This window comes from Berghia stephanieae, chromosome 1 (genome assembly GCF_034508935.2).
Source record: "Berghia stephanieae isolate SIO BIC M18660-M18661 chromosome 1, UCSD_Bste_1.3, whole genome shotgun sequence".
Classification (NCBI taxonomy): Eukaryota; Metazoa; Mollusca; class Gastropoda; order Nudibranchia; family Aeolidiidae; genus Berghia; species Berghia stephanieae.
Window position 1 is genome coordinate 40,049,051 of NC_088360.1, and position 20,496 is coordinate 40,069,546.

Consider the following 20,496-nt stretch of genomic DNA (forward strand, 5'->3'; position numbering starts at 1 on the left):
TTCCACCACGTAAGTGCGATCCCGTCCAAAGTCAGGGAAGTTAAATATTCTTTTGGCGAGAGACGGACTTAACACAATAGTTTCCTCAGATGACTATGGTTATCTTCTTCTTCTTCTTCTTCTTCTTCTTCTTCTTTTTCTTCTCCTTCTTCTTCTTCTTCTTCTTCTTCTTCTTCTTCTTCTTCTTCTTCTTCTTCTTCTTCTTCTTCTTCTTCTTCTTCTTCTTCTTCTTCTTCTTCTTCTTCTTCCTCTTCTTCTTCTTCTTCATCTTCTTCTTCTTCTTCATTAGAGTAGCCAACGCCATCATGCTGACAACAAGCGCTGTACCATATTGCATGCGCTCGAAACTTCTAGGAATTGTTCATGACTATAAGCTGTCACCATTTCTTCTCGCAGATTGTTCTTTATAGTAACCAAATTCCGACATGAATGTAATTAATGGAATATTTTCTTACCAATCTTCTTTCTATATTTTTCGGTTAGTGAGTGTAACAGGTAGGGTCTTTAATTTCTTCTATTTCATTTTTTAGATTAAAAAAAAAAGGCAAAAAAACAAGACATGCCTTGTGCATTTAAGTGTTTTGTTTGATGCACCTTAAATTATGATCCACCACTACTTAATTAATAAATAAGAATCATTATCAAAGTCACACAGATAAACCAACTACAAAAAAAAATCAATATATTTTTGAAAAATTCAGTGTCAAGGTAATACAATATAATAGTGATAAAAGAATCACTGATGATAAATCATAATGCTATGTCTACTTTATTTTAGAATATTTTTCTTGCCATTCATTTTCAGATTGGAAGTCAATTGAATTTAACACAGATCATACTCAGGGGCAAATAAAAGGATAAATAAAGTTTTGAAATATCAAATCTGGATGGTAAATAAAAAACAACAACAACATCCAGACAGCAATCACAATATAATAAAAATAATCTCAAATTTGTTTTAATAAAGTTTATAAATTTCCAAAACAGAAAGAGAATTAAAGAAATTAACAGACATAAAAGTGTGTATTTTCAAGATAATCACAAACTAAAATTGTTATACCAAAACCTCTTGTATTACAAAACAAATTATATAGCCAAGGCCATATTTTATACAATTAGAATCCCTTCTTCTAAATTTTAATGATAAAAAAGCAAAGAATATAGAAGTTCACTTGTCCTAAAATTTGTACAAACGTTCTACTGATGTATTGTGCTCGACCCAACAAAACTCATCAAATAATTATGTAATAAATCTTCTGCACAAAATTAATCATATTCATATTCTGTGATAAGCAAATCACAAATACACACACACACACACACACACACACACACACGCACACACAAATATATATATATATATATATATATATATATATATATATATATATACATAGACACACACATAGGGGAAAAATAATTGCATATGGATCGGCATTACCATAAATTATGGCCTATAGCATAGTGGTTAAGATATTAGTCGTGCGATCTCAACTATTCGTGTTTCAAATCTCTCTACTAATAGTAGTACTATAGTTTCAAGCGTGCGTTGAACCCCCAGCGGACAATAATTAATTTGCTCTTGACTTACTTATTGCCGATCGCCTCCTAATCTTCGGACTGGGACGCTTTGGCAGCTTCTCTGATTTTTTGAGCGAGTTCTTTCCACTGATGACGGTTTGCTGCGATGGGTCTCAGGCAGTGACATCTATATATTATGAAGTCCTAGGTCTCAGGTGTTCTAAATCCTTTTCGCATCGCAGTTCTTGTGTGTCATCGAGGCGCTTGAGGTATTTATTTATTGTAGTGTATATGTTTGTTGTGGGTTTGCCTTTGGGTTTGTTATGTCCGCTTGGTGTAAAAATAACGCCATTGCCTTATTATCTGGAATATTTATTTCTCTCCTTAAAATATGTCATAGTAGTCGCCATCTTGTTTCCAAAATTTGAATTGAAAGCGATGTTTCTTCGCATTTTATGTAAAGCGATTTGTTACTTATTCTGGTTGGGAAGTGTGGATATTTAGAATTCTCCTGAGCTGTTTCTGATGGAAGGCATATAGTATCTCTTTTTCGCTTTTTGTTACTGCCCATTGTATACCTTTATTTTTGTTTTTCCTTTCAGTTTGTTGTTTCTCTGTCATACGTATGTCAGCTTATTGAGAGCGGCTGTCGATAGATGTTTTCGTCTTTCTACGTCTTTTTTTGTCTCCAATGAACGAGCCCCCCCCCCCCCCCCGCCCTCCCTTTTAAAAATCTTTTTTCAATCTTGGTCGTCTTTGTCAAGTTTCGTAATGTCTGTTTTATCGGTGTTTCTCCTTGTACAAGTTTTACGTTGAGATCTTTTCTAGTGACGAAATCAATTTCGTCTGCGTATGCTATTTCTGATGGAAGGTGGGATTCAAATATCGTTTGAGGAGTAGACAAAGCGATGCGCACTTCCTTTAGAGCATGTTCCAGCTATACAACGAACAAAACCGGACAGGGATGTTCCAATATTACTTAAGAATGGTATTGGGGTTGTTGTTCCGTCCACTTTGGTGTTTATCCAGGGCTCACTGAGCAGCAAACTCACTAGTCTAATTTCACCGACAGTTAATATTGTTTTCAATTGGTCTTAGGTCCCTTAGAGGTCCTTTGGTCTGTCCAGGTTTCTGTATAGAAATAAATGACCATGTGTTTATGTTGAGAGGCTTGTGTTCTCCAAATGTAATATTAGAAATGTCAGCAATGTGTTCTTCAGTGACGGTCGTCCATATTTTAAAAGCTCAGCACATATTGTCTTCTCCAGGGCCTCGAGCTGTTAAATCCTTTTCTTACTTCCCTTGATGTTATAGGGTTGAGCAATGGGCGGGGAGATCCACTAAAAGCGTGTATTGGCTCCACATCTTCGTTTCTAAATTTCGTCTTGTAATGACTTGAAAGAACCGTTGATATCTCACTTAGGTCGATTATATACTTTCATGACTCGTCTGTTACTTTTGGGTTTTCGTAGGACTTATGATTTACAGCTTTATGGCCTTGAACATTGCTTGGTTTCTTATTTGATATAGTGTCTTGTTTCGTTGTTTTTTAAAAAAAAACAACATAGTTTCTCATCTTCATGTCCTGTATTTTGGATTGTTATTCTGAGTTGTTTTTGTTTTGTTGACAATATTTCCAAATCTTTGTCGTGAAGACGGCATACTTTTCTTTTTGTTATGACGTCGGCTTTGATCATTACTGACATCCAGACAGACAGCCAAACATATAAATAGATAGTAAGCTGATTGGTAGATTGATAAAGAAAGATATACGGAGTAAAAGATATATATATATATATATATATATATATATATATATATATATATATATATATATATATATATATATGGGGGATTCTACTCTTAGTATAATCAAAGTGCTAATTATCAAGTTAAACAAAGGTTAAGTCTCAAAACAAGGATATTTCTATTAGGCATAAGTTGCCTAACTACTCCACATGCAAGACTTCCGTCAAATTATGCGATTTTTAACTCTTCTTTATTGGAATTCTGACGTGTTCCTAATCGTTGCACGAGCAAGCAAATGCCTGTTGGTAGTAACAAAGTTTGAATTTCAAAACGGAAGAGTGTAAGAAATCTTGTATTCTACAATCGATTCTCATTTCGCTATCTCTGAATAAAAGACATTAAAAAAAAATACTTCGCAAAGTCCCAGGTTTGACAGTTTCTCTTACCAAGATGAGGATTATCTAAATCGAACAATATTTGAAGGACGAGTTTTCTGGCCAACTTTTTAAATACGACCTTACCAGAGTACGACAGTTAACTGGTTTTAAGGAATCATATTACAAATAGGATAAAACTCCTATGGATAGGAAAAATGTCCTTTGGAGGGAATTGTCTTATGAAGGCTGAACAGTGACGTGTTGTTTTATGGATAGGATGCTGGTTAATCAACCAAACCAGAAAGAAGAAGAGACATAAAGAAAAAACGATTTTGATGATTTAAATTTCAAAAGAAAGGATGAGCTTGAAGACTTAAAGTAAGCTAATAATGAGGTGCAAAAATATAGTCTGCACTGAAGGAGGCTAAACATAATGTTGTTGTCACCGAACCCTTGAATACATCTTTTGTTGAAAGATATTGTAAGCAATCAAGAATATAGTAGCAAAATTAGTAAATCTGCGTTGTTGAAAGGTCTAAAAGTTTTGAGGCCTTGCTGGGCTTTTACATTTGGCAATCTTGTGACTGCTTTGAGCCATACTGCCGTACTCTGAAAACAAAACAAAAAAAATATGTTTTCAAAATTTTGGCCAAAAAACTCGTCTTTAAAAAACCGATCGATTAACATGACGCTCATCCAGTCAAAAACTCTCAAACCTGGGACTTCCTTGAAGTCTTCCTTAAAGTCTAAGACTTGAGAGTTTTCGACAGGATGAGAGTCATTTTAATTAATCAATATTTGAAGGACGAGTTTTCTGGCCAAAATTTTTAAAATGTGTTTTTGAGAGTGCGACAAAATAGCTTTCTTGAGGACACGCCGGCCCGACAAACCAGAGAGCCCTCTTGATTCTAAACAAGTTTCATAAATGTTTAAAACAGTCGGGTGAGAATTTCATGGCATTGTCCACTGTTACAACGCAAACCGAGAATTTAATAATATGAAAATATGGAGACGTGAAACTAAGGGTCTCCTTCCGTATGTGAGCGTAGTCATCGTTAAGTTATAGCCTGACACTGAAACCCAAAAGGACTGGTCTTTTGACGTCATTATTTGGTTTTTGCACCACCGAGTGAGTTGTCGTAGTGATCATGGAAACAAGTGGTTCCATTGGTTGAACTATTGAATGCAACCAAAGAGTGTGTAGGGTAACGTAGTTACCAAGAGCTCTCACTTCTCTTAACCGCAATGCTATTGTCGCGTGCCAGGCGAGACAGCGAGGTGGGTGTGCTCCGCGTGTATCAAGCGCGCTAGGCTTACTGATACAATGGAGAAAATACGAGTAGAAGACGGAAGATGCGTGGCTTCACCAAAAGCGGGAAGTGAGAGCTCTTGGTAACATAACAATCGTTACCTACACGCTCTTTGATGCAACTCACGATTTGTTTTCTTTTGTGGCCAAAGACTGGTGTTATGAAGTCATTTTTTGTTCAGTGTCAGGCTATAAGTTAACGATGGCTACAATGTGAGTGTTCAATGTTAAGTCGATAAACATGGCAATTGAGAATTGATGGCCTGTGTTTAAATAAAAAAGACACGTTTCAACCCGCTATAGATAGAATGAAGTTGACGTCACTTGGGTCTGTGATATTGTTTTTTGCCATTCATGCTTATGAGTACTTCTCAATAAACGGTATTAAGCATACTATAGATAGAATGCGCTTGGCCAAGGAGTTCACAACATTGCCATCCGGAAGTATAACGGACCAACACACAAACTCTGTGTAACCATGAACTTTTATAGTCTGGTTAATACAGTTTAGTGAGAACAACTCACAAACGTGGATGGCAAAAACAATAACAAAGACCTGAGTGACGTCATCTGCATACTATCTATAAACGTTTAAGGTCACACATAGTTATGTGTGTTGGTTCCTTATACTTCCGTATGGCAATGTTGTGAACTTCTTATTCAAGCGCATACTGTCTATATCAATCGGACAAATACAAAAAAAAAAAAGTGTATAGAGTCTGACAGAATTTCGTAAGAAGAAATCACACATATCCTGAGCATCAATCACAATTTTAACACAGATAATTGAAAAAAATGCATCGTATCGTCAGCTTTTACGATGAAATTCCTTTATCAGTATTGTGAGAAATACTAACCGGGCCTGGCCTATTTGTGAGTTTGGCATGTGATCGAAGGGTATCTCAGGCCTTTTGATACAGGAAATAAATAGTTAAGGGGACAAAACGGGGTAAATGGCAGGAAATATTATGATTGGTTTATGCTTAATAATGGGCGAACCATCAATTCAGGTGGCTATGGGTCTTTAGTTTACTATATGTCGGTGAAGAACTGAAGGCTCATACTATAAGATAATAGTTAAAAAGGTGTCTATATCACTAGCTTGACAGGCATAGCAACAAGAGGCCACAGAGGAACCATCAATTGCGGTGCGAAATATTTTCGGTCCCGCCTTTGAAGGGTTAAATAACATTCGCTTCATTCTGTGACGTCTGATTAGGAATTAAGTATGCCAGTGTTCACAATGGCTTCAATTCTCCAAATGCAAATTCACAATCTATGTTTAAAAATAATTGAACAAATGTAAATATTAAATAGATAATAAACAATACTTTACAAATGGTGCATAACAATAACAACTATGAGAAGAATAGGAATCTACTCTACCACAAATCCTATGAAACGATCGTTTCAGTAGTCAACGAAGCAAAAAAAAAAAAAAGAGTTTATATTATTGATTGTTTTTTAATCCACAAACGACTCTCTCTCTCTCTCTCTCTCTCTCTCTCTCTCTCTGTGTGTGTGTGTGTGTGTGTGTGTGTGTGTGTGTGTTGTCGATGCCACTATATTGAAACCTAAGATATGGCATCCTACTATAAACGTTTTCCCAAAAAGTAAGATGGTATTTTATTCATTAATACAAGCAAAAAAAAAAAGAAAAAAAAAAGAAAACCAAATTTTAAAAAAAGATAAAAAACATACAAAACAAAAGTAAAGAAACAAAAAAAAAAATCAAAAACGAAAACAAAACAAAACAAAAAACACAATAAAAAACAAACAAACAGAAAAACAAAACAATACAACAAAAATATGATTGCAGTTGTAGAAACTAGTATGTGTCATAATAAAGAATATATTTATCATTAAAAACGATATTTTGAGTTGATTGTTTAAAGAAAAGACTTACAATTTTACATACGTCGCAAATAATAAATATTTATATTCAAACATCGACAATTTGACAAAAAAGAAACATTAAAACAGGAAATCTAATCCATGCTTATGGTCTATGCCATGCAACAAACTAAATAACATTTTGTCGTAAATAATGAAGTAGTAATAGTTTAACGGATGAAGGAGGGAGCAGTCCCAAAAACTGCGCTCAGATGGACACCGCAGAGTAATCACAATAAGGGAGGACCACTGGAAACTTGGAGAAGATCGGTGGAAAGAGAGATGACATCCTTCGGTTGGACCTGGGGTGAGGTCCGGAAGCTGGCAGAAGACAAGAGTCACTGGCGCTCCTTACTGTCGCTCAACGAGGAGTAAGTATGTAATAGTTTTTGCCCAGGAGCAAAAATCCAGAAACCTCTATGAAAAATATTCTTCTGTAATAAAAACAAATCAAGGAAATACCAATGACATAAAATTTTCACCCAACCCCCCGCTTTTCCCAAAAGGAGAAAGAAAGAAATAAAAGTAGATAACTCACTTTTAAAGTGTGGCCGTGCATCTAAACAAGGTTGATAACTTGCTTACTTGTGTGGTGACCACACCATTAGAAAAATGTCCGATCTGTCTTAAGAAATAACATGTCTGTAAATGAAATGTTATCAAATTTTATAACACTAAAATAACAACCTCAATCACTCTCTAGGACTAGTATTTCAAGTGAACAATATCAATTGTTGACAGTCATTATTTTAAAGGTTTTGCTAGAACACAAATGCACTGTACGCTTAAAAAAACAACAAATCTCAAAGCTGGGCAAAATATTGGTCAATAAAAACCGATTACAATCTATCACCAAGGGAGAAGACGTGCAATGAATACGGTTACCACACAATACAACACCAAATTATATTCTCACAACAAACAATAAATTTTATTCTACCGCCATTGTGAGTGGAGGAAAATATTTCCCGAGCCAAATAACACTAACATATTTTGTACATTGCCAATACACGTCACACGCTATTGATTTTGAACATTGAAATATTTTGTTCTTCCATGTGGGTCCAAGAAAAGTTATACGGCCCATGTTGGAAGTCACCAAGCTACGGTTTACAAGAAGTGAATCATGTCTAAAAACTCTTCATGTATTTCAGAAAGGGAGCAATCTTCAAACACTAGCTCGTTCAAACATGCACATACGATTTCGTAAAAGAACTGGTGAAGAAATCATCAGGTTCCTTGTGAAGAAGATCAATCTGAAACATCACGACCATGTATTGGTTAAAATACCAGACTTTAGAGGCATGTTTGGGTAAAAAGTTTGAAATATATATTGAATCAATGTGATTAATTTAAACCTGAGAGAATTTGATGAGATAGGTAGGTAGCTCCAACAATCGATCAACGAGTTAACCGCCCGTACTCTGGAAATCTATGTATTTAAAAAGTTGGCGAATTCCCAGGCTTGAAAGTTTTTGCCAAGATGAAGGTCATTTAAATCGACCGACATTTGGACGAGTTTTCTGGCCAAGTTTTTAAATAAACGGTTTTCCAGAGTAAGGCAGTTAACTGGTTTAAAACAACACTATTCATGGACGTTGTCACATCGACGTTGTCACATAGCACCACTCTTTCCATTCCTCACATTGTCCCCAACGTTACTGCTTGCACTGCCACAATCACCAAAATAGTTGCTTAAATTTGCCGTTGAGGCAGGACCTTGAATAGCATTGGAACTACTGTTACTGTTGTTGCCACCCCTACTGAAAAAGTTTGCGTTTAAGATATCATTGCAACTTAAAGAGGTAGATATGTTATTATCACTGTTGTTATCGTTACTGTTATTGGCGTTGTTTATGCTGTTGCTACCGTTGCTGCTGTTTGGGCTATGGAAACTGCTGAGTTCTAACAGTTCTTGAATGTCAATGAAATCAAGAAGGGGATCAACAGCTCCGGCAGCTTCTGACACACTGCGCTCAATGTCTTCAACACTAAGGACATTGTCGTCACCACCGGGAGCAAATACAGAGTTGGACTGAGGGAATGATGCTGTTGTGGACGATGACGATGATGGAGATAACGTTTGATTCATTGATGACAGTTGCGGAAGGCCAGTTGTAAATTTGTCATTTCCTATGGGACGAGAATGTTGATGCAAACGCTGAGGTTGTTGCTGATGCTGTTGATGCTGATGTTGACATCCCCCCGTAGCACCCAAAGACCCACATTGGCCTTCAGAGCCAGTGCTTAAGTCTTGAAATTCCTGACTTCCCATACTAGTAGTGTTCTCCAAATTCATGGGGAAGGTTGGGGGAAAATCTGTGGGGGTAGGGGTGAGACTGGGAGGTGATCGATAGCGGTTGGCAAACGATACATTACTTTGGCGGGTTAAAGCCTGCTCCAGAATGGATCCGGTAGATTTTCTGTTTTCAAGAAGAGATCGTAGATTAGGGCTATTCATCACGTCTCCAAATTTATTATCTGTGCTTATTCTTAGTTGTGTTGAGCTTCTGTGAAGGAAGTAATTACTTTCATTGAGCGGCGTTTGATTATTGACATTTTGAGCTTTGCTCTCCCAGTTTGCAACTCGTGAAGCTCTATTAATCTCATTCATTGACGAGCTTTTGGCATCGTTTGAAGGCAGGAATGCACTAACATTACTTTGATCGTCAATGACCATATTTTGAGTGCCGTTATTACTGGCATTGTTGACGCTTAGATTACTGCTGTTGTTATTAGTGTTGCTGCTGAACCCACCCGAGTTGGGAAAGAACACGCTACTAGCGGTGGAAAGGACGCTACTGCTACTAAGAACAGAGGATGGACTTTCCTGTCTTAGCAGCGACGCAAGAGATGACGTCGATGATGATGACGATGCGGATGAAGGCTGGAAGAAGTGATGGCATGAATTTCCAAGCCCTGGAGATTTTTCAGCAAAGAATACCGGACTCTGCGTAACTTGGTGACCAGGTGTGGAGTTGCTGTCGGTGAAAGAGACAGGACTTTGACTGGGGTATTGGCTGCTATTACGATTGGAGGCATTGAAGCAATCGTCTGCAAAGAAAACAGGACTCTGCTGAATTGACCCACGTCCCACGAATGACACCGGACTATGGGCAATTGGTAAAGGACTTGTGATAATACCCAAAGGAGTCTTGGGGGATGTACAACTTTGTATAATGGCTAAGGAACCTTTAGGTAAAATTGGCTTTACTGGCTTTGGCCCCGGCAAATTCAACTTCAACGAATTAGCGTGTTTGTTTTGCTTTCTTGGAGACCCTAAAGGAACTGGACTCTTTTCCCCAGAAACGGTAACTGGGCTTTGGTTTACCCGTGGAACAGGACTTTTTCTTGGACGTCCCGACATGTGAATAGGACTTGCCATGAGAAGCCGACCAGATGCTGCGGGAATTCCTGTACTGCTTTCACCACTTGGAGGTAGCAAGATTACTGCTCTTGTGTTTCCCCCTGTTGGGATGGCGGTTGCGGTGATATTATTACTGCTGCTACTGCTGCCTCCACATGTACAGTTACTGACTCCTGAGGTCTGTTGGATCAACATTGGGCTTTTTCTAACTGGACTGGAAAGAGGTAGATTGGATGTTGATGGGGACGGCTGTGCTGGCAGTGGTGGTGGTGGAGGTGGAGGAGGTGGTGGGGGAGGCAAGGGACTTTCTCTGATGGGTTGAGGTACGGGACTCTCTCTAATGACAGTCAAAGGACTTTGCCTGGGTGTGAGTGGACAAATGCTTGCATGGCTCTGAATGATTCTTGCCAGTTGATGTTTCTCCTCATTGAGTTGACGGATTTCGGATAGCAAGGTTGTGTTGTGACTCTCAAGTCGCTGGGTTTCCTGCATAGAGGTAAATAGTAAACAAAATTATATTGAATTGAAATGTAAATGATTTTTGTTGTGTTTAAAAGAAGATATTTTGCTCCTCATTTCAAAAGGTAGTATTTTAAAAAAAACCCCAAAAAATAGTTTTAATTTTAGAACCGTGACCTTTGGATCCAAAGTGAGTGATCTCATAATGTCATCGTTTTTTTCTACTTGTGTGAAATGCCACTAAGTATAAATATTAATTTTGGAAGATTACTGGACTGTCAAAAATAATATTATCCTTTTATTTTCTGAGTCTTGTAAACCAATTACAATAGAAGTAAACAGGATTGAGCACATATTTATTTTCGTCAGTCCATGAAATTATTCGTCTAGAAAATATATTATGATTTTTGAATTTTTTACAGATCTGACTGTGTTAGACTAGCGCTTTATCGAAAGGGAGCAGTTATCTATTTACATTTCACATGAAGGAAACAGTCATAAACCACGGCCTCCTTCATTGATCTTTTTTACAAAATCACTCAATGAGAATACATTAAGCTGGGGTACTCCATTCTATCCGAAATGTCCAAGGTTTCTAGTTGGTTGCTTGTCTTGTTGCCAACGGTTAATAGGGAGTCAACTGTATCGGCAGCACGAGAATAATATTTACAAGACAATGAAAATGAACTTCATAACCTGCTGAAAGAACGGCGCCGAACTCTTTTTGTTTATTTCTTCTGCACTTCCGACGAGTCCCGAGAACTACATCATGCAGACGTGAAACATCGTGTGAGAGAGAATTATATGACGCGGTCGTTCAGATTAAACAAATACGACCAGACAGAATGATGGAGGGCAACCCAAGGCTCACATCGTTATTTCAACTTGATAATTCAAACGTCTGTAGATTGGTGCACTATTTGGTCTTTAAGATCTGCATCTTTAATTTGTTGGGTTTTTATTTTGGTGTAGATTAACATTGTCTTTTATCTTATTGCATTGACAACAGGGTTTAAGATGAACCTGAAATGTGTGCCTGTTGAGTGCCAGCTTATCTTAGTTGTGTATTTTTAATCATCATCATCATCATCATCATCATCATCATCATCATCATCATCATCATCATCATCATCATCATCATCATCCTCATCATCATCACTCATCATGCATCAGCTCACCACACCATCACCATCATCACATCACATCCCAGCATCATCATCATCATCATCATCATCATATCATCATACATCATCATCACCACACCATCACCATCACACCACCACCACTTACCACCACCACATCCCACACATCATCATCATCATCATCATCATCATCATCATCATCATCATCATCATCATCATCATCATCATCATCATCATCATCATCATCATCTATTCTAAGTAACTATTATACTGTATTCTTTTAACAACATTAACTACGGACAAGCGCTGCTCATTCTCTAATATTGTACTAATAATATAATATTACTCTTTGATTGCAACCCCAACTCTGGTCTTGACACTCTGGGAAATTTTATTTTTTCACGCCATTTCGGAAATAAGGAAAACTTCAAATATCCTTTTCATTTATATCGGTTTTCTCTTTGTCCTAATATATTTCAAAAGCGCCCTGTTGACTACACGTAATATGCGCTAAATATAATATCATTGGAAATAATGCATTTCTATTTTAGAGCTTAAGCTTTTATATAGTGAAATATTCACTTCGCGTGCTCAAAGCGCTTTACAAGGAGTCCGTATCCAACAGCAACACTGAAAATGGAGGATAAGACATGACGCTTGTTAGTCGGTATTACAATAGTTTTAGACTGAGACAACGCTGTTAACGGCTAGATACTCATTTTACACCTGAGTAAGATGAGTGGTGAGTAAAGAGCCTTTTCCAAGGACTCAACTATGCGCTGCTTGGGACTCGAAGTCAGGACCTTCCGATTTGAAGACGACTGTCATACCACTAGACCACATAGACGCACAAAGTCTGTTAATGAACCGCTGATAGGCGCTATATATATATATATATATATATATATATATATATATATATATATATATATATATATATATTTATATATATAAAAGTTGCATTAGACAAATGCTTCATAAATCTCAAATCTATAACTCTTTCTTTCCAGATGCATTTCCCCCAGGTCCAAGACAACTTGTCATTATTAACGGATGTTACCTCCCAGTTAAATGACTTTTGGATCACAATGTATGCGCTATGAATCACTCAACAATAATCGTTTTCCAAAATATTCTACTGGAATTCACGGCTAGTTACATCTCATGGGTGGTTCCTGATTTCTTGTCGGACCACACACGAAGAGAGAATTATGGTGGTGGTTTAATGGTGTGGTGGTGGTGGTGGTGGTGGTGGTAATGATGATGATGATGATGATGATGATGATGATGATGATGATGATGATGGTGATGATGATGATGATGATGATGATGATGATGATGATAATGATGGTGATGATGATGATGATGATGATGATGATGATGATGATGATGATGATGATGATGATGTGATGATGTTGATGATGATGTATGGTGTGATGTTAGTGTGGTGATGATGATGGTGGTGATGATGAATGGATGATGGATGATGATGATGATGATGATGATGGTGGTGATGATGATGATGATGATGATGATGATGATGATGATGAGGATGATGAGGGTCAGGGCAATACTGACAAAAACAGTGCGATCTAATTCAACTGAATGAAAATTAGCGTAAATATAATTTTATAACATAGTTGTTATTTACTCTTATTTACTGACAAAAAGCATTTTTCTTTTTGGCCAGAAAACTCTTTACTTCATTCTTGGATCGATGAGAATGACTCCATAATTTGGCAACAAAAAAGTCTTTTTGAATTATCATTTTGAAACGTTTTTGATAAGTTGGTGAGAATCTTAAATAACCTAAATTTTAAGTCAAATGTTTTGGGCCAAAGTAAAAAGAAAATGGGCCAAAAAAAATCGTTTCGTCAGTTTACGGGACTGTAGTACCGTAGTGCTTTACCAGTCGTTTACATACCCCACACATCGTGACACGATAAACGTGAGTACTTATGATTATAAATGGTGATAGATTTATCATTGTATGGAATGAGAAAGTAGGTGTGAGTGAACGGAAGATGGTTTTTTGAAATGGAGGGGAAAGAGGACGTAAATCGTACTTTATTCTTTCTTGTGTTTGTTTTTGAATCAACTGGAGAATATGAACATAATTATAAGTAAACTGGTAGTTAAATAAAACACGATAAACCAGTTTGGGGAAAGGAATAACATCTCTTTACAATGTGATCATTTGATAAGTCTCTAATCTGAAATTAATGAATACATTATTGCCGGCGGGTGACGTGAGGTTAGAATATTACAATTTAGAACAGACTGAGCCGGAAACACAATTGCAAAATGTTTCAAAACATCTTTTAAATAAAGAAGAAGAAATGACTGAATTCCAGTTTTCAAAAACTTGGATCTGGCGAGATATATTTTTTGAAAAAAAAAATGTAATATTGGACATAACACGTTTCGGAAATATTTCCCTCTCAAACGATCTTTGCCGGCGATGAAACCTTACAAGATGGATCATAAAGTATATTTGAGAAATAATTGGTTTAGATACTTTACAAGTCAGATATCTAACATACAAAGTAACTCCTTTCCACACGGGTGGTCTAAAATCTTGTTGCTGCGATGCCGTCTTTCGCACCCAAATGTTTTCTACATCCGCTTCCCTTAGATGAAGGGGAGACCACTTCGAGCGAAAATTCGGAGTATCCCATTTCGACAAGAGACACCCAGAAGAAAGAAGTCGGGACGAGCGTGTTTCCTTTTTAAATACCTAATTAGACTCAACTATCGAAATCCACGCATGAATCATCGTCCAAAAATGCGAAAATTTTACGAGTTAACTTATTTATTAGGCGAATTAACAGGGCGTGTGCGCATGTGCAAGCAAATTGTATAAGCGGCTTAATATACAAATTCAGTTAATGAGGATAAATGTTTACAAAAAAGTAAGATAAAGATAATTGTTTTAAAATGTCTAGTTGTTTGACATTATATTCTTTGTGAGACATTAAATGAAAGCGTTATACATAATACATTACAATGATGCACTTGGAAATTCTGATAAACGTCTTTGGTATGTGAAAACATCTTTAAGATAGAATTGCCTAATTGTGACCAACCGTCTCAAAACGGTGCTATGAATGTCGGTGTAGACTGAATGCTGATATTTGATTCTATATAAATATATATATATATATATATATATATATATATATATATATATATAGACATCACCATCGCCACTACCAACATCATGATTCAACACCCACTATCATCATCATCATCATCATCATCATCGTCATCATCATCACCCTGTTTCCTACCCAAGCAGCGACTACCCTCGCACTCGACATATAAGGTGATCGGTATCCCAAGTTCTAATTCCGAGTATGAATAATCAAACCTGCTCTATCTTTTGTGATGATTCACCCATAACCTTTAGGAATACAGACACGTAGTTCTGTAGATATGCATTGAAAACGGTTTCACAAATTATACAAAGAGATGACTTTATAACTCTCTCCTTCAAAACTCTCATTAACGCAGGTTATATCATAGATATTGTGGATTTTTTATTTATAAAACAATAGAGTACAAGGGCATAAAATTACAGCTGTTGTTAAATGTGTAAATATGAGCATTTACATATGGCAATCACCATTAAACGTGCTCAAATCGCTTTACAAAGGGTCCTAGCAAACAAAAACATTAAATATTTCCTTCCTTCCTTCCCGGGTTCCATCTCTTTCCAGAGGTCGGATGTCATGGCCTTCCATCCTTCACGGTCCATTGCAGCCTCGTTACAGTCTGCCATGCGCCGTCCTGTAGCTTCCTTGATGCCATCTGTCCAGGATTTCCTTTGTCTTCCTCTGCCTCTCTTTCCTTCAATTCTTCCCTCCATTATCCTTTTTTCGAGACTATCATGTCTTCGCATATGTCCAAAATATGACAGCTTTTTGTGCTTCACAGTCAAAAGAAGTTCTTTTTGTTTTTGGCCCATTAGGTCGAGGACTTCGATGTTTGTTTTTCTTGCTGTCCAAGGTATTTTCAGTATTTCCTGTACGTCCACATCTCAAAAGCTTCAATACGTTGTTCTGTCTGTGCGGTTAGTGTCCACGTTTCACAACCATAAAAGAAAATGGACCACACATAGCATTTGGTGCATCTCATTCGTGTTCTGATGGAGATATTTGTGTTGTTGAGGATTGGCTTTAGTTTCATGAACGCATTTTTGGCCAGCATTATTCGTCTCCTGATCTCTTTGTCAGACTTTGCATCGGATGTTACCAACTGCCCCAAGTACATGAACTCCTTTACTTGTTCCACTGGACACTCTTCTATTTCTATATCTATTTCTATGGGCTCTTTCTTTTTGTTATCACCATTGTTTTTGTCTTCTTCGCATTCATGAACAGCCCCCTTTTTTTACTCTCTTCGTTCACTTTTGAAAGTAGCTTCTGTAGGCCTTCCTTACTTTCCGCCAACAGGACAGTATCGTCAGCGTAACGTAGATTGTTGATGTTGTGGCCACCAACCTTCAACCCTTGTGCTGTTTCTACTTGCCGAAAAATAGACTCTGTGTATAAATTAAACAAGCAAGGAGACATAACACATCCCTGGCGCACTCCTCTCTTGATTTCAATTGCATCTGTTGTATCTGCCTGCACTTTTATCTGAGCCTTTTGCTGCCAGTACAGATTAGCGATTAGAGCCATATCATTCTCTTCCACACCTATTGCCACAAGGTCCTGGATACGTTTCTGATGACTAACAGAATCAAATGCCTTTGAGTAGTCGATAAAACAGGCATATATGTCTTTTTGGACCTCTAAGTATTTTAAAATTTAGGTCGATTAAATGACGTCAGTTAGGCGAAATTACATTTTTTCCCGACAGAGACAACGCTGTTAACTCATTTTACACCTATGTATGTTGAGAGAATGTGATTAAAGAGGCTTTTCCAAGGATTTAATTATGCGCACACCGGAGTCGGACTCAAACCCTGGACCTTCCAGTCTGAAGGCGAGTACGCTACCTCAAGACCACATAGTAGCACGAGATCACATAATATAGTCGAACAAGACCATATAGCTGGACAAACCACATAGCTGGACAAGACCACATAGCCGGGCAAGACCACATGGCGTACAAGACCACCAAGCCGGATATGACCACATGGCCAGACTAGACCACATGGCTTGGACATGACCACATAGCTGGACATGACCACATGGCCGTACAAGACCACATAGCTGGACAAGACCACATGACCGTACAAGACCACATAGCTGGACAAGACCACATGGCCGTACAAGACCACATAGCTGAACATGACCACATGGCCGTACAAGACCACATAGCTGGACAAGACCACATAGCTGGACAAGGCCACATGACCGTACAGGACCACATAGCTGGACAAGACCACATAGCTGGACAAGACCACATAGCTGGACAAGACCACATAGCCGTACAAGACCACATGGCTGGACAAGATCACATGGCCGTACAAGACCACATAGCTGGACAAGACCACATAGCCGGCCAAGACCACATGGTCGCACAAAACCTGGCCGTACAAGACCACCTGGCGGACATGACCACATGGCCCGACAAGACCACATGGCCGTACAAGACCACATGGTCGGACAAGACCACATGTCCGGACAAGACCACATAGCCACATATGTCACCAATCGTCTCAGAAGGGTATTAGATCGGAGTGAATCTGATGCTTGATATTGAATTTTTAAGCGTAACTTGTAAAATTTGAGTTAGGATAAATTGCCCTTATGCAGAAAGGGAATTTGGTTCTCAAACACCCCCGCCCCCCACAAAAAAAATATTCAAAAATTAAATTTTCTCATTGTTATCATTTTTACTTTACATTCAATTATTATGTTGAATAAAGCAACCGAAGGCAAGGGGACCAATAAAATTAGCTGTATATGACACCCTTGGCCTATAAAACTCAACTAGGAGGAGGCGGAGGATAATGGTAATGATAAGAAGGTAGAGGAGAAAGAGAAAGAGAAGAACTATTATTTTGATACTTTGCATCGTTTCCTAAATTTCATCCGTTGTAGTATCTTCTAATAATAAATAAATAATAAATTTATATAGCGCCTAAACATAATAGAAACTGGAAAACAAAAAACAAAATAACAACCTAACCCCCCCCCCCTCTCTCTCTCTCTCTCTCTCTCTCTCTCTCTCTCTCTGTATATATATATATATATATATATATATATATATATATATATATATATATATATATATAATCGGTACTTTTTATTCTTCATGCTGGCTAGAACTTTTCATTTGTCTTGTGATCAGAATGTGCAAAAGTCAAAACATGATCGGATTTATAATGTTTTTTCCCCCTGTGGATATGCTTTTATGCTCGTCGGAGAAATATTTCATAAGGGCATCCGCCATTGTTCCGATAGTTTAGAGCCAGTTACTAAGTTACCATGCGTCTTTACGAGGGGAGTGACGACATGACTGTTGAAAAGTATTAGTTATCTGCTTTAAATTACAGCAGCATCTTGATAGCTCAATTGTTAGAGCTGTCACTTCACTAACAAACAAAGAAACAGTTATACTGGGTATAGTAAAGGTTTTTATTTCTTCTGACTCCCCCCCCCCCCCCCCCCCCCCCCCCATCCCCCTTCCCCTCCTCTCCACTCAATGTACTTGGGTAGCTTAGATCTGACGGAAGGTACTTTGCGACGGAAAATGTTTTGCGATGGCCTAGTTTCCTATCCAACGGGTAGTCAGCAATTACTATTGTCATTTATTTGGTATAAACGTTGGCTCCGTCAGTTTGATAACTCTATAATAATTACTATTAATTTTTACTTTTTAGAACTACAGAGCCAACCGTTTTAATCGAAATACCAGCGATGTAGTGAGTGACGCCCGAATCGCAGGGTTGTTACCACTCTGAGTCAAGACTGTCGGTACTTGTAAGATCTCATGAATACAATCGGTCTCTGCCTGTTAAGGGTTACAATACTCTATTCCAGAGTATTCCATATAACACCATTAATCAAATGATGCGGGCCTCCGCCTCCTTGTCTCTGGACCGTGTCAAATAACATTCCATGACATTTCTTTTGCCTAATTCCTCGGACAGATAATAAAAACAAATATATTCATGGCACCGACTTACAGACAGACAGTTCTTTGTTGACGTTGTTACACTTGGAAGGATTCCTGGTTCCGTCTATTCTACCTTATTTCATCGATTAAAGGTAAACAGTGCCGTATCTGCGAAAACTAGATTTCTCTATTATTTTGACATTTATTTGTTTCGCTTGATTTTATTTTCCATAATATGTTGACCTCATGGAGAAACAGAGAGGGGGAGAGAAGGAAATAAAAAGAAAAGAAAGATAAAGAAAGAAAGAAAGAAAGAAAGAAAAAGAGAGAGAGAGAGAGATAGATACATATATATATATATATATATATATATATATATATATATATATATAGAGAGAGAGAGAGAGAGAGAGAGAGAGAGAGAGAGAGGGAGAGAGAGTCATAACAGGTGGCATGTCTCGTCCAACATGTTAAGCGTTGCAGTTGGCTGGGGACCTCATGTAACGCGCTTTGAGCACGTTTAGTGGTTATTGGTCTATATAAATGCTCTATTTAAAAAATGAATTGAAAACAGCGGAATATTTCACATCGTTTTCGACATTTTGGTCAAATTAAACAGATTTTTAAAAATTCACGAGCGGCGAAACTCAGTTTTCAATGAAATGTCACTGAGTCGCTAGCGACCTTCTAACCAGTTATTCAACTCAGTTTATAAAGTATAGAACGATTCTCCAGATTTAATCATTAAAGAGGTGGTTTGGGTCTTTTATAAAATAATATTATTGCCTATATTGGATTAAAATACATTTTTTGGTGGGAAAAATATACTATCTGTGTTGATAACTGTTTTCCGTCCTGGTTCGGGGGTCTGGCATCAAAAAGTATAATTTTCCGCAAAAACTAATGAAGCTTATAACCTCCATAATATTCTTCCCTTTTATCAATATTGTAGCATTTTGTGTCACCACACAGCTTATGAGATTTGTATTAGAACATTAAAACGTTGCGAATCAAAATTTTATGACAAAATTTATGTTAAAAACTATAATTTGGATTATAATCTCTCTATGGTGACACAATGTTGGTGACACAATGTATTATCACTGTGAAAACTGTGGAAATTTTCAGACAATTTCAGGGAATAGATGCTGAGAAATATTTGACACAGAATCCCACACCCCTTGAAAAATGACTTATTGAGGAAAACAGCAAAATAGCTTTCTGTTTATTCACACTTTTCGTACTATCGATCCCTTTTAGACCGTGTTTTTTGTGTGTTTGCCTATATACTAATATATATATACTATATATTTTGAGAAATTGCACTTTCAATAAAGATATTTCTAAAATAAGACATCGTTTTCTACCAAAATCTCAAAATCAAGTTTTTGAAGGATTCCCCTAATAATCATACCCCAACCACCCCTTAATATGGTGCATTTAATAAAACACCAATGAAAAAGCAAAAACAGTTTTTCTATCACGAAATCCCCCCCCCCCCCCCCAACTACCACCACCAACAACAAAAATTCCCGTCGTGCACTACGCCCCCCCCCCCCCCCCCAACGTAACTCAGTTTTGAATTCTACTGAAAACTTTTAAAATGCT

At 37.5% G+C, this 20,496-nt stretch overlaps 1 protein-coding gene across 1 annotated transcript in view; it reads right to left on the reverse strand.

Moving 5' to 3' along the window:
- Positions 1-5,717: 5,717 nt before the first annotated feature.
- LOC144974402 (uncharacterized) overlaps positions 5,718-20,496 on the reverse strand; it is a 116,794-nt gene continuing 102,015 nt past the window's right edge. The window contains exon 5 of the mRNA XM_078917258.1: positions 5,718-10,702. Within this exon, the coding sequence (XP_078773384.1) occupies positions 8,465-10,702 (2,238 nt within the window). The 3' untranslated portion in view covers positions 5,718-8,464. The remainder of the gene's footprint in view (positions 10,703-20,496) is intronic.